This window comes from Nelumbo lutea, chromosome 5, assembly GCF_056320005.1.
Source record: "Nelumbo lutea isolate HS-2025 chromosome 5, American lotus-T2T, whole genome shotgun sequence".
Taxonomy (NCBI): Eukaryota; Viridiplantae; Streptophyta; class Magnoliopsida; order Proteales; family Nelumbonaceae; genus Nelumbo; species Nelumbo lutea.
This window is the reverse complement of record NC_142688.1, coordinates 9,793,987-9,808,555: the sequence shown is the minus strand read 5'-3', so window position 1 is coordinate 9,808,555 and position 14,569 is coordinate 9,793,987. Positions and strand designations below refer to the sequence as shown.

Sequence of the window (14,569 nt, the reverse complement as noted above, 5' to 3'; positions counted from 1 at the left end):
ATATCCATTCCGCATACCCGATCCGATTAAGATTCGAGTTTTACTAAAGTTCATATAATATAAATTAAGCTTACGAATACATTATTATTAATAATATTATTATACTACGTTTCTCAAAAATACCAATGCCAAATTTTCCCCGGATACTGAATATTTATTGTTCTTCCGGCTTTTGGGTGTGACTCAAGCCAACTTCGCCCAATTGGGGTGTCTTCTTTTTATTTTTATTTTTTGCTTTTATTTTTCTTTTTCTCTCTTTTAAGCTATATTTCTTTTGATAGAAAACCAAAAAATAAATAAAAATAAAGGCTAATGGAACGTTCTTAAGGCTTAGTTTGAAAGGAGTATAAATGTAAATTTATAGAGTGTAAAACCTTATATTTTATATTATTTTGCATATATTTATACTGTATACATTTTTACTCTTTTCGAACTGAGCCTAATGCTCAGATTGAGAAGAGTGCAAATAATAAATACTGCCATCCATCATGTACATGCATATTTAAACACATTTATATTTGCACTCTTTCCAAACCGAGCAAAAAGATTCAATTTATTTGTAGTTCAAATTTCATTTGCATTGGAATGTATAGGAGTGCAAATAAGGTAAGTTTAATTGTGTAAATTCAACATATTATTAATTCTAAATTTATATTGTATCTTTTCACCAGGCTCAAAGTATCCAAACTCTAGATACCCAAATCTAGAGTTTTGCTCTGATCAAAACTAACTCACTTCTATTATCTTTATGCTGTTAGATTTTGACAGGGGCATCACATCAAAGACTTTTAAACTTCATCACTATTGAGAGTGATTCTATGCTTATGGTGAAGACCCTAAACAACAAGGTTCGACCTCCGTGATCTATTCTTGGTTGGTTAGATTCAATTCAGCAGTTATTAAATGACACCTCACTGAATTTCGTCCACATTCAGCAATTTTAAGTGATGCTCGATCACTTATCTTCTCTTCCAAGGGACTGTTATAACTTTTATTTTAATGATCTCTTGTATATTCCTCAAATCAAAATTGATTAGTTTATTGTTTTTGTTTATGAATTTGAGAGGTAAGGATGGGGTTATCTTGTATATGGGCTTTGGGGCCATGTGGGTAAGTCCTCCCTTTTTATTTTATTGTCTTTTAATAATTTTTTTCATTATTAATCAAATACATATTGCAAAATCCAAAACTGATTGCATAAATACTTCATCCAAATATGTTATAAACAGATCAAATTGTGAAGTTTCAATTATCTTTGATAGGCCTACCTGTTTGGCTAGACTTTTCTTTTTGTAGTGTTTTATCTTTTTGATGTATCTTTTTTAATTTTGCTCATTTATCAAAAAAATATAAGATATAAATAGAAGGAATTAAATGAAGTGAAAAGTAGTAGTTCAATTTACAAATTAAACCTTATAATTAAATAGGGACTATATTTAAAAATGAGTATTTTAATCACTATTTCAAAAACCGAATCAGAATAGCTGGTCGAACTGTTTGGCTAACTCGATCGGTTTAATCATTAAAATGTTTGACCCAATTAATGGTTCTCAGGTTGCTTTGAAATTAATTCCAATTTTTTTTTTTATTTATTTTAAAATAAAATTTAAAAGATTTAAAATAAAAGAAAATTTCATATCTCATAATCTTATTCGATTATCTTCAATGGACAATAAGTTAGGGTTTTTAGTTTTTCCATTTTTATTTTGAGTTTTCTCATTATTTTGATTCTTATTAAGTTATAACAGCAAAAAAAAAAATGCAATTCTGATGAAGAAATAAAAATATCGATATAATATATAAAAGATTAACACTAATTTTATGTTGAAATACGAGATACACCAATAAAATAAATGATGATCCTGCAGATAACCGTCCTCCTCTTCTTCTTCTAAAAACAACTCAAAACAATACATGGGCGTTTGTATTTGTATCCGGTTTATAATTTTGAACCGGAGTTATCCGGTCTATACCCCTTTCTATTCCAGTTAGACATATTGACATCAAGAAAAACACCAAAAACATTTGGAAAAGATGACCTCTTCCTGCATTCGTTGTATTCATTCGCGCGTTTAACAAGGCTATTTTTTTTCTTTTGGAGAGGAATTCAAGATATCGTGAAGTCAAAACCTCTTCACAGAAGGAATCAAGAGATTGTGTAGTCAGAAGTGTTTTTCCAAAACCTTTTCCAAGGAGGGAATCCAAGAAATCGATCAAGAAGAAGAAGAGACCAAGAGCTCTTCTACTTCCCGCATTCCTAAAAGCTTCAAACGATTGTTGTTCGTCTGAGATCGACTGAGAAATCAACGAGATACTAGTATCGCCTATTTGAGAAGATTCCATTTTTCTGTGAATCGGTGATTGAGGGAGGGGAAGATTTGTTTTCTTCGATTGGAAAAGATCCAATATCATTCTTGCATTTGTTCGTTGTTTGACCAAGAGAAATCGACGACATTCTAACCCTCTTAATAGTTTTTCATTATGTATAATGGGTACTAGGGTTTTTTTTTCCCAATCCTCCCTCTTTTGGGGGTTCTATGTTTGATTTGGAGTTATTATTATTTGTGTTTCTGGGTTTGTTTTGTCTAGGTACTAGGGTTTTTGTCTGATTAATTGGAATAGTCGAGGATGTGGCAAACTCAAACTCAAGGATTTTGTCTCAGCTATCTATGTCTGAGTCGAGTCAAGAAATAAAATAATCTAACATTTTGACTTTCCCTCTAGAAGGCTTAGTTGAATTCTTGTTTTTAGAAAGCAAGGTTTTGACGTGGTAGTATGCGCTTTCTCAGAAAGTTATATTCTTTTATGTCAAATTTTGATCCCTTAATTTCCGTTGGTTTATGCTTTATGCACGATGAACCATATAAATCAAAAAGAGAAAATGTTTCTGTTGGATGCCAATGACTAGATTATGTCTATAAATCTGATTTTAATGTTTCTGCTCACCGATTTTAATGTTTGAAATGTGCCCACTGCCCTACCTGCAAATGAAGAGAAAAAGGACATTAATAAATCATACCAAAAGCTTCATCTACATATATGCATTATTGTGATATGCTGATTACGATGTACTACAGTTGTATTGAGCTGCATTTTTGTACTTAGCAAGTTAAAGATTGTCCACTCAGCAACTTGTTGTGCCTGCATGTATGAGCATGTAGCAGCCAATAGAGTTAAAAAACAGAGTCGGAGCTATAAAAAAAATAACAAAACCTGTAGTTCATAAAAAGAAACTCCCGTAACTCTTAATTCGTCAGTTTTCCACAATTAGTTTATTGAAAAGTTCCTCTTGAAAACCTCAGTTCAACATACCACGTTACCAACTCAACATATAATCAGATATACATGCTATTGCTAACATGTCCATGCTATTGAATTCTACATTTTCAAAGTTCGCTCAGCACAATAACACCAACTAGTTAATAAAGGACATTACCCAATGTTGGTTACATGATAATTCCAACAGAGAATATCCCAACAAAATTGCCACATAAACCAATAGAAATCTTTTTTAATTGATAAAAAAGTTTCTTATTAAGAAATTACCAAACTTTGTACATAAAGGCATCCCAAGAGGCCTGATTGAATTTTATGAATGAGCAGATTTAGATAGCATCCTAATGGCTGGTTGAATTTTAGAATCAAGATTCTAAGATTCAAACTCTAGAATTGAACCCTGAAAATCCCATCTATTCAAATTCTAGAATGGAGCAAGTACATGATCATTGTATGTTTTATAGTATTTTCCTACTGATTATTATGATGTTAGTTGCATTTGATAATTCGCATTTTGTTTAAATAATTTCTAATTGTCCAACTGGAGCTATTGTACATTTTTAGCATTACTATAACTTCTTTGTAGTCTATAGTTTACACTTTCTGTATGGTCATTTGATTAAACCATTAAATAAATTTCAATGGAAGCAATAGCCAGTAAGAACTCTTTATAAAGTGTTCTCAGCATCATTTTTTCAGTTCATGGTACTTAGTTAGGAGAAGGTCGGAAGGGGATAGAGGAGAAAGAAAGGCTTGGGAGGTTCACAGTGGAGCCCACTATACATCTTGTGAAATTCAGCTTGCTTCTTTGTGATTTTGAATATGGAGAGGTGATGAAGGAGAGATGCCTTAAGAGTGTTGCAACTAGTTCATTGTCATGTAGAATGTCACTATGGAAGTTCTTTGGTGTCCAAGTGCTGAAATTACATCAGAACTACTAATAAGGAATCTTGTTTCATTGGGACAAGGCTTGCCAGTATTTTTGCAGATTCAGGATATATAATTGGGAATGCATGCACTTTAGTTTCAGTGTCAGCCTGAAAACCACTATTGACCCATTGAATCTAAATATTATGATTGACTTTAGTTAACTCCATATCATAGGGACAAGGCTTTGTTGAATTCAGTTGAGAAAGTTTATTCTTTCATCAAAGGATTGTTTATAGCAATTAGGTACTCTTACTTGTTTTGTTAATTTTTGTATTTGATTTTTTGTAATTCTTCAGATTTCCATTTTCTCCTTGCCTAAGCATATTCAGCAATTCTATTTGCTGTTTGTCAACAAGCTTAAGCCCAGTAACAGGGCTATAGTTGTTGAGGGAAAGAGAAGCTGAACTTTCAACATTGCACAGTACATTGGCAATGAAAGGACAAGGTAATGTGCATTGAGTCAATATAACAGAAATTTTATACTATAGTCATGTTGGTGTTTATCTTTCACTAACTTATTTGTTATATTACTCATTAAACATGCAAATGGGCATCACCTGTCAGAAGACCAAGTTCTAACACTCTTTGACAGAATAAATGGGGTTGGAATCCTTTTTGCAGAGACAGAACTCAGAAACACAGAGACCCATTATTCAGGTCTTTCCTTATTGCGATGTTCTCTCTCTCTCTCTCTCCTACCCATGATTTCATTACAGTAGGAAAATCCCAATTTTTGAATCTTTTATATATGGTGACTTGCTTGCTGAATAAATAAATTATTTTTCTTCTGGTGGATCAATGATGAAGCTGATTGGTTGGTTAAAAATAGAAAAAGCTTGTTGATTGATCTTTTTTATGATTGATAAGTGTTGCTTGATGTTGGATATCCGATATTGTGAAATTCTCTGTTCCATCGGAATTTATCAAGGACAATACAAGGCATTATCACTAAATAGAAAGCACCTAACCAAGACTTACAACCCAGCTTAAAGCTACCCCTTTTACCTATAAACCAATCAGTTTTGATATGGCGCTCCTGGGATTGAAGTCACCTACACTACAGAAAAAATGAAACTTCTGCTAAAAGAAGGATGGAGTGATGGGACCAGTAAAATAACAGCTCGGGGATGCCATATAATCAATTTTCAATTTCAGCCTAGAGTTACAGATCCAGTCCCAGGCTTGGTATTTCCCCAGATAAGTAGAGCTAGCTCCCATGATTCTTCCTGTGAGAAGGATTCTGTGTTATTTTTAATAAGAAGATTTGATATCAAATCTTATGATTTCATATTCTTATTAATAAACTTATGATTGGTTACCATTCAAAACAAGATGTTTTTTTTATAGTATTAGGTTACCAAAAAAATGGTCATTCAACATAAAAGTATGAAGCATCCATTCTTAAGAAAATTTAAAGAAATCTCTTTAAGTTATAAACTTATAATTAACTCTTCCTGTCTTCCAGGGTAGTTACCTAAAATAAATTCCATTTGAGATGATAATGGATATTTTACCAAATAGAATTCAGATATGATCACAGTAACTTTTGATCAGATTTAGGTTAGGCAATATTGGTTTGGAATGAAGACAAACATCAATGTGATTGGGGACAACTGAGGATTTCAACCACTTGTGACACAAATGTGGCACAAAAATAGGGAACCCAACCTTGTCTTGGTTGGGGTTCTCCAAATTCTAGTGGAAGAGCCAAAAATGAATTGAGAACTGAAGATTGGCAACTGAAAGAGTGACCTATCAAATCACAGACATGGAAAGAATGGACTAAAGAAATAGATGGGAGTGGCTGGTGTGGAAATGATCAGCAATCTGACTTGGAATTCAAAAGGAGCTCATAGTAATTCATTCAGCGGCATGTATGCCCTGATGCATAGGTCATTGGATGTAAAAATATTGGATTAGTTAGAAAATATTTAATACTTACTACTGAGTACTGACTAAATGGGGGACTTTTTTTCCATTGCTGATGTTGAGAGTTTTGTATCTTGTGCAGCCTAGTACATCTTTGGTATCAAGGAAGCCACTGCGACCTGATAATAAAAAGCATATTGATGAAGAAGATGCTTGTTCTGTTGCTTCCTTGTATCCTTTGACCCTTCTCAACCTAAAGTCTAAATAATTCTCTTTTAGTTATCTGTTTATAACTTTTTTTTTTTTTGTTTCTGGATCTGGGTTATCCTTGGCCATACTTAGTACTGCAGCATCTGTTCAAGCATTAAAATCCAGGACAACAATTGCATCAGCTCCTAAATTCCGATGCACTGAGCATGCTGAAAAACGGAAGGAGGTACTTCAGTTTTTAGACTTCTGAATATGGAATTTCCTGCTTCAGTGACATTCTCGACTAATGGTTCTTAGTTGCAACCCATATTTAAATTATGTGCTGACTCCATTCTCATTTCGTTTCTCTTCCAGTTCTACTCAGAGTTAGAGGAGAAACACCAGGCTCTGGAGGCAGAGAGAGCCCAAGTTGAAGCTAGGACTATGGTACATTACTTTCTTTAGTTTTCCCTAAAGCATTAGGTTACATGATGATAGAAGAAGACATGGGTTTATTTAACAGAGGATATATATTAGTATCTATTGTTTATGGGGTATTTTCTAGATAACATTTACTTTTTCTCTAACCAGAAACTGATTTTCATGCCTCTTACTTCCCAACACTATTCTTTCTTTCCCTCTACATTTTTCTTCTATTACTTAATTCATCACCAACTCCTTTTTTTTTTGCAAGCTCTATTAATTTCACCAACTGCTATCTTTATCTTGTATATCAATGTCTTTTGCCCTATGTTTCTTGAAATGCAAACAGGGGAGAAGTCTATACTTGGGATTGAATGAAGTGTGTTCCCTTCGGAAAGGTGTTGGGAGATCCAGCTACTAGCAGAAGCATAGAAAAGGATGTACTTGAAAGACAAATTTTATTATTGATTGAAAGACAGATTTGTGATGCTAATATCATTCATCATGTGCCACCTTTTCTTTTCCCACATTCGAAACTGCGATTTTCATATTAGCTGATTCATTTTCTTAATCTTTCAGCTCCATTCTCTTTAACGGGTACAAATAGGTGGTTTCAAGCTTCCATCAGATCTGGGGTAATTTTTATTTGTCAAATCAAGTTTTCTTTGTCAGGGAAAAATCCATACCTCTTGTCTTGTTTCAAAGAATTGCATCTTCCCAAGTGTGAAGTTTGCCTTCAATTTGTAAGCAAAGTTTCAGTATATTTGAACTTCATTGCTTGTTTTTACTTTATTGAAAGAAAATGAATAAATTTCAACCCCTAAACCCAACACTGACAAATTAGCATAAACAAGTCTTCCTATTAACTATTTTGCTTTCTACAGTGTTGCTGCTTCTTCAATGTCTGCTTTGAAACAACCAACCATTAGAGTTGTGGCCATCGTAGCTGAAGGTGTTCCAGAATCAGGTACCATGCAGTTGATTGCATATGCATGGTTGAATAATAAGGTGAAAAGAGATCATGATAGAAGACTTCGATTCATTTAAATTTCTCTTGCATCACATAATGGAATTCCAATACTTGGACATAGAATAACTAAATGTCGGATGCTTCATTGAATGACACAGTAAGTTGGCACGGTGTTCTCTAGTTAGTCACAAGCCGTGAATGAGTTTAAAAAGATAGTTTTTAGATTCATTTAAATGTATTTTGCGTCACATGATCAAATTCCAATATTTTGACATAGAATAAATGAATGCTCGATGCTTCAACGAATGACACAATAAGTTGGCAAGTGTTCTGTAGTTAGTCACAAGCTTTGGCTGTGTTTAAAAAGACTGTTTTGGGTTGGTGTTAGGGATTTCTTTTAGGTTTCAGTTGCAAACTTACAATACACTAATAAATTTGCCATGTCTTGTGTCTGTTAGTTACTTGTAATTCAGTGGCATACAACATATAGTCATGATTTAGTGCTTAATGTTTTGCTGAATTAAGTATACTTAATTTTAATATTGTCCTTCAGCATGAAACAGTCCAAAAATGTGATGGCACTAAAGTGTTTTCTAAAAATATAAAGGAAGGGAGTGGGTTTATTAGTCAGGTTGTTCATTGAAGTGCATACAATTCAGAAATATTCCACATCACAAGATAATTTGGATTGCATTCCATTGAAGTGATCTGCCTCTGTTATTCTCCATTGAGGTGCGTAAATCAAAGATTCAAGCTTATAATTGATGGCTGAGCAACATGTAGACAAAGGGGAAATTTGCAGTCCATTTAAATTAAAAATACATAATTAGGGATATCAACATGTATTGGTTTTTACTTTTAAATTTATTGGAAGTGATTTTTACTAAACCATTTGGATCAATAAAGTTCTTCTGTGTTTTCAAAAGCTCAAGAGAATGTATTTAAAAATCTGACTGGGTCGTGGGTTAACAAATCCAACCATTTGGTTTGGTCTGAGTCTAACAAGTTTTGAACAACATTAGATATTTTTGGATGATTTTGATGGTGGGTTTGGTTGCATTTGATGTATTTTTTATTGTTTATTTTTTACCTTCTTGGCACTAGAAGTGAAACCTCTTCAAGACTTCCATAGCTTGTAGCTCTTTTTTTTTAAGTTAATGATTTTTTACTTTATTATGGAAAAAATCTTGCCATCCTCCCACATAAAGTTTCAAGTGTGATATTACTTGGTGAATCTACAAGAAATTAGAACCTCTGGGATTTTTCATTTTATTACATGTATGTCTAAAATCTGAAGATGTGGATAAAACAAGTAGGTGCCAATCCTTGAGAAGTCTATTTAAGATGTTTGATACTAATGAAACATTTGGTATGAATGATAAGCAATACTGGTTCTCTTTCTTCTCTATGTCAACAGTAGGTCATCTCCTGCTTACTGTCATCATCTTGTAAGCTTTCTTTGGTTAGCATTGCATCCTTAAACAAGGGAGAAGATTGTTTCTGAAATATTTGGATTGGCCATGTGTACTTGCTTGTTCAGTGGCACTGGCTTTAGGCCCAATACTTGACCTAGTGAGTGGCTATTGGCTACATCTTTATCCCTGATAACAGAATTGTAGTGGTGTAATTTATTATTAAAGACAAAGCACATGCCATGTTTGGGGCTTGTGGCTTGTGGGTGTTATCTTTTTTGTTACAACTTAGAATTACAATTGAGAGGGAAGAGTTACTTTTGATAAGACGAGCATCAAGCAGGCCCTATTTCTTTCATAGGTCACAAAGTTTTAAAATTAAATGCAGATGAAGAATCTCCCTTATTACTAGTTAGATAGCATCAGAGTAAAGTAGTAAATACAAACAAACCAGGAGTCCTCCATGGTGACCAACCAATACAAGATAAGTAGCTTCATCAGCATAACCTCTGCTGAGCTCTGGCAGCTTCTTCAGAAATTATTTAGGGGGGTGGGGGTTTAAACTTCAAAGTGTAGGTTTAGTGGTATGAGATGAGTTTTGGGACAGAAAGGAACAGACCCAACTTGTTTTTTTCCCCTCTAAAATTTCCTTGTTTAAAACCAGAATGCTCATTACTTTGGTTAAGATGGTGATTTAAAGTCATTACTTCGGTTAAGATGGTTGCAAATTAAGAGATCCAGACTAGATGTAGATGAATCTATTGATCACAATTTATGAATGTACCAACAGCGGGAGAACACTCAGCTATCTGCTTTTCCTCCTAATGAGTCCAAAACTATGTATATTCTATTCCATTTAGCATCTATAATATTTATTAAAAGAAATCCTAAATCTCTCTCTCTAAACTGCTCTTCATATCTTTTATTTTCAACAACAATCCATGCTTTTAAAATTTTTAACTTTATATTGAATATTCATTTTCCTTTATTAATCCTCTAATACATTTGGCCATCAAAAGAAAACTCTTTAAAATTTACTTTTTAATTTGTGATCATTGTTCCAATTCCAATTATAAGTGATGAATTGCGAATATGCCCATATGGATGCTATAGAACTACTATTGGTATTTCAATTCCTTGGAATTCAGCCCGTGTAAATTTTATTAACCATTTCTATCTTTGCAGTTAAAATACTTGAATATAATTTTAATATTTATATGTTTTAATTTGCATGTTCAACCAATATGTTAAGTGGATTTGCATCGGAAGATGAACTACATAATTAGAGAATTTGAAATTTTTTAAAGTTTTGGTACTATTGAATTGGATATTATATTTGAACAATTTCTTTTGGATGTTTTAATATCTAATCTTTGAATTAATAGATTTCATTTTAAATTGTTTTTTATTTAAGTTGTCTAAGTTTTCATTTATCAATTGTCAAATGATTTGTTGTATTAATCAATAAAAAAAAATTCAGGTACCACAAAAATGCTAAAATTAAATTGGGCATATATATATATTTTTTTGAAAAAAATAAGTCTATGCCGACGGTCGTGCTTAATAAAATGGCAGTTACATAGGACTAAGGGCAGCGGTCATGCCTGCCGCTTTAGTGCTTAAATAGGACCTAAGGCGGCAATTTTTTGTTTGTTGCCTTGCTATTAAAAGGACTAAAGCTGGTGGTCCATGTCCGCCGGCTTTAATCTTAACAAGACCAAAAGTGGCAGTCATGCATATAGGACCTAAGGCGATGGTCATAAATAACATGGACTGCCGCCTTAAATAGGGATAAGCACTTTAGGAGATTTTGAACAGCCTTGGACCAAGCGGCAAAGCTGGCGGTTTTGTCTGCCTAAGCTAGCAGTCTTCATCTAAGGTGACGGACGACAGTGCTTTAGGCTGCGGGTTGATGGTTGCCGCCTTAGATATAAGATGGCGGTCTAAAGGCCTAAGTCGGCAGTTTTTGGATAACCGACTTGGGCTGTTTTTCTTGTACTGACTTTACAACAACAATCGGTGAACATGGTGACAATCATTTCCGATGATACTTCCCTTCTTTGTTTTCTTTTTTTTCTTTCTTTTTTCTCACTTTTCAGTTTTAACCAATCACATCATTCTTAAAGTCTTGCACTCCCATCTCATATATATATATATATATATATATATATATATATATATATATATAGTGGACTTTGACCCGCTCAAACTGGATGGTTGAACCGTTGGCCAGAAATTAAAACCTAAATTAGTTATGTTTCTAGGTTGTTTTTAAAACCTTGATTTCTTTCAAAAGAAAGTTTCACAATTTCATTCATATTTTTAGTGTAAATATAGAATTATAGATGTGTTCAATTTTTTTCTATATATTTTTGTTGTATTTTTGTGTGTAAAAATAATTTATGTATTTTTTATTTTTATATTTTATTAAATTTTATATTTATAATGACATTAAAGGTTAACATGTTTAACCCAAAAGTTGAACTATTTACTATTAGTTTTTATATTTCATTTTTGGTTAGTTCTAAAATATGAATTTTATTATCATTATCAATAAAAATGATGATTGTTTATTACATTTATTTTTTAATTTGATTAATAAAAAATATCATAAAGGTGTCTAATTTTTTGTAATTTTACATATTTATTTATATTTTAAAAATTTTATTACCCAACTATGACTTCATAGGTTGATCAATTTAGTTCATATTGTTGAATTGCTTAGCCACCACTTGGGATAAATAATGATTTTGTTTTTGAACCAATTCTAAAATATGAGTTTATATTGTTAAAAATATTGACATAGATCTAATTAGTAGCATTTATTTGTGAAAAATAACTTAAAATATAGGATTTAATTAGACAAAATGAGATTTAATATCTCAAGTATAAGACTTAATGAGAGGGGATTAAGTGAGCAAAAAGTAATAACTAAAGTTATATTTTCAACCCTTACAATTAGAAATGGATTAAATACACAAATATGGCCGTTATAGTAGCCATTAAAATTGACATTAGAGTTATAATAAAATGACTTTTATACTCTTTCTCAAATAAAGAAATAAAGGATAATTTTAATCCAAAAAAAAAAATTTCACACTGCATCCACACTTTTATATATAGTATAGATATTAGGGACCCAATGATACGATACAATACACATAATATAAAACATATTATATTGATATTTTGAACCTTGCCCCTTGATATAAACTATTAAAGTGTAAATTTCAAATGTATTTATTCATACTTATTTCAACTATAGATTTGGTGTTATTGATATATTTGTTAGATTTCTAAAAGTCTCTTTAATACCATCAACATATCCATATATTTCCACTTTTTCTATGCATTTTTCCAAAGTGTATTTATATCTATATCTAAGATTCTTAATTAATATTTTTGAATCTCCGATAGAAGGGTTATTTGTTTGCCAATAACTGCAGTGAAACACAGTGCAAATTTTATATCAACCAGGAGTGCAAATCAAAATTACGAATAAAAAACTGAATTGGATGCAAAATCTGTGTTCAGTTCAAATTTTGCCTAAGAAATTTTTAAGTTTCCAAAAATTTTCCCTAAAACTTTTTCTTTCTCTTCTATCAAATGAAACATATATAGTAGTTCATCTTCTCCTATCAAACTTCTCTAAAAACTTCAAGTTTTGAATGAAAAATGTCAAAATTATTTACAGTCAGTCATACTAGTCAAACATGTTATTTAAGAAACCATAAACTAAACAAGTGTTTGGCTTCGGTGCTGGGAACATAGCATGGTGCTGGCATGTCTGGGTGCTTTTTTTTGGAAGTGGTGCTGCCACATAGGCTGTTTTTTGGGAAAATAGCATTGGTTTTGTTTGGTACCAGTGTTGTAGAATCGTTTTCAGTATGGTCATATTGTCCAACGTTTAAGATGATGCTACATTGATACCACATCATTGCATCATTAGCAGTAATGGGTTGTTTTTTGAGAAAACATCGAATTTGGCATTATTTCATACCACACTCTCTCGATTTTTAAGGGGTAGTCTGAAGCAATGTTTTTATGGAAAAATGGTACCAAATAAGATGTCGTTTCTGAAACATCGCTTTTTATGTGGTGACTATATAACGCCTTTTTGTCAGAAAACGACATTGATGCCAAACACTGCATAAACTTGGATAAGAAGAACCAATGAAACCGGGTAACTATGGTATAAATTATCGATTATCATCTATGAGACTATGACTAAAAAATTAAAATGTTTAACTGTGGTCTATACTTTATTTTTATCTCTTATCATTATCACACAAGGGTGGGAATCGTGGGTTTGCATACATGTAAGGGTCCGTGTGGTTTGCCAAAAATAGGGGTATGGAATCGGACCATTCCAATAATTTAAGGATGCTGGGTGGAGTTCGTGATTTCACATTTGCCACGTCGAAAATTCTATCTTCATTCACCCTTTACGAAATGACCCCACTAATAGGGGAAAACATGGCTGCTTGGAAAATGAGCCTGGGCTGTTTTGAAGCTATTTGGTAGAACTGGTTTTCTAATTACATGGAGTATGTTAAAAAGAGTTCGATCAACAATGCAGGCTGTTTTACGAGCTGATGAATCAATTTTTGGTGATGTATCAATTTTTTGTGCTAAGTAATTCGTCATTTGGTCTGCTTCCAAGTGGCCGATGACTTAGAGGCCGAAGTGAACTTTTGCTGGATGAGGACCTGGATGCCGAGCTGACCAGGCCAAGTTGGGGGCAGATTAGGTGCCGAGTTAACTGGGCCGAACTGGGCAGGTTAGGTGCCGAACTGACTAGGCCGAGCTAGGCAGGTTAGGTGACGAGCTGACTGGGCCGAGCTAGGTAGGTTAGGTGATGAGTTGACCAGAGTGATGAGCTACCTATTAGGTGACGAGTTGACCAGAGGGTCGAGCTGCCTGGTGGCGAGCTAGATTGATTGTTGAGCTTCGTAGTTCTTTAGAGACCTGTAAGGAATCAATGTTAGAGGACCCGGGGTGGCTAACCCGGCGATGTTGCTCTGAATCTTAAGTCAGTATTCTCATAGTAGACTACGAGCTAAAAATCACAAAGTATGAGAGCCAGAATATGCTTATACTTGCCCCCCCTCATGTCATTGGGGGTGGTGCCTTTATATAGGCATTGTTTGGCGTGGGATTCACGCACCATATCCGAGTTTCTAAGAGGTCGCCTAAGTGGTCTGAGATTCTTGGAGGCAACCGCCATGCACTTTGACCACCCTCCAGATCGTTCGGTATGTGGGCCAACTTCCAAGGATTGTGGGAGTGTTGGAATATGCATGCTGAATTTGTCAGCAAGCACGTCTCGCAGGTCGCCAGGTCGGCGCCTGTGCCAGGCCGCCAAGTCGCACCAGGGCCAGGCCACTAGGTGGGACACCACCAACTTGGCTAAGGCAAGTTGTTGTCTAAGTGGTTCCGGGTGTCACCTAGTTGTTTTGAGGTGCCATGTGCCATAATATCATTGGAGGGCCAAATCCGC

The 14,569-nt window shown here is 33.7% G+C and overlaps 1 protein-coding gene across 3 annotated transcripts; it reads left to right on the top strand.

Moving 5' to 3' along the window:
* Nucleotides 1–2,011: 2,011 nt before the first annotated feature.
* Nucleotides 2,012–7,968, top strand: LOC148850244 (protein WVD2-like 3). Of its 3 annotated transcripts, XM_088945120.1 has the most exons (7): nt 2,012–4,651; nt 4,771–4,863; nt 6,218–6,306; nt 6,418–6,511; nt 6,640–6,711; nt 7,037–7,430; nt 7,572–7,968. In XM_088945120.1, the coding sequence occupies exons 2-6, from the start codon at nt 4,804–4,806 to the stop codon at nt 7,106–7,108; spliced, it is 387 nt and encodes a 128-aa protein (XP_088801246.1). In that variant the 5' UTR covers nt 2,012–4,651; nt 4,771–4,803; the 3' UTR covers nt 7,109–7,430; nt 7,572–7,968. The 3 variants fall into 3 exon arrangements, with proteins under 3 accessions (XP_088801246.1, XP_088801247.1, XP_088801245.1); XM_088945121.1 differs by having other exon boundaries at nt 2,012–4,863; nt 7,037–7,322; XM_088945119.1 differs by having other exon boundaries at nt 2,012–4,863.
* The last annotated feature ends 6,601 nt before the right edge of the window (nt 7,969–14,569 follow it).

Coding starts and splice junctions, on each gene's coding strand:
- LOC148850244 (XM_088945120.1), top strand. CDS start 4,804: ATGGGGTTGGAATCCTTTTTGCAGAGACAGAACTCAGAAACACAGAGA. Junction 6,512..6,639: donor ATGCTGAAAAACGGAAGGAG/GTACTTCAGTTT, acceptor TTTCTCTTCCAG/TTCTACTCAGAGTTAGAGGA. Junction 6,712..7,036: donor AAGTTGAAGCTAGGACTATG/GTACATTACTTT, acceptor AAATGCAAACAG/GGGAGAAGTCTATACTTGGG.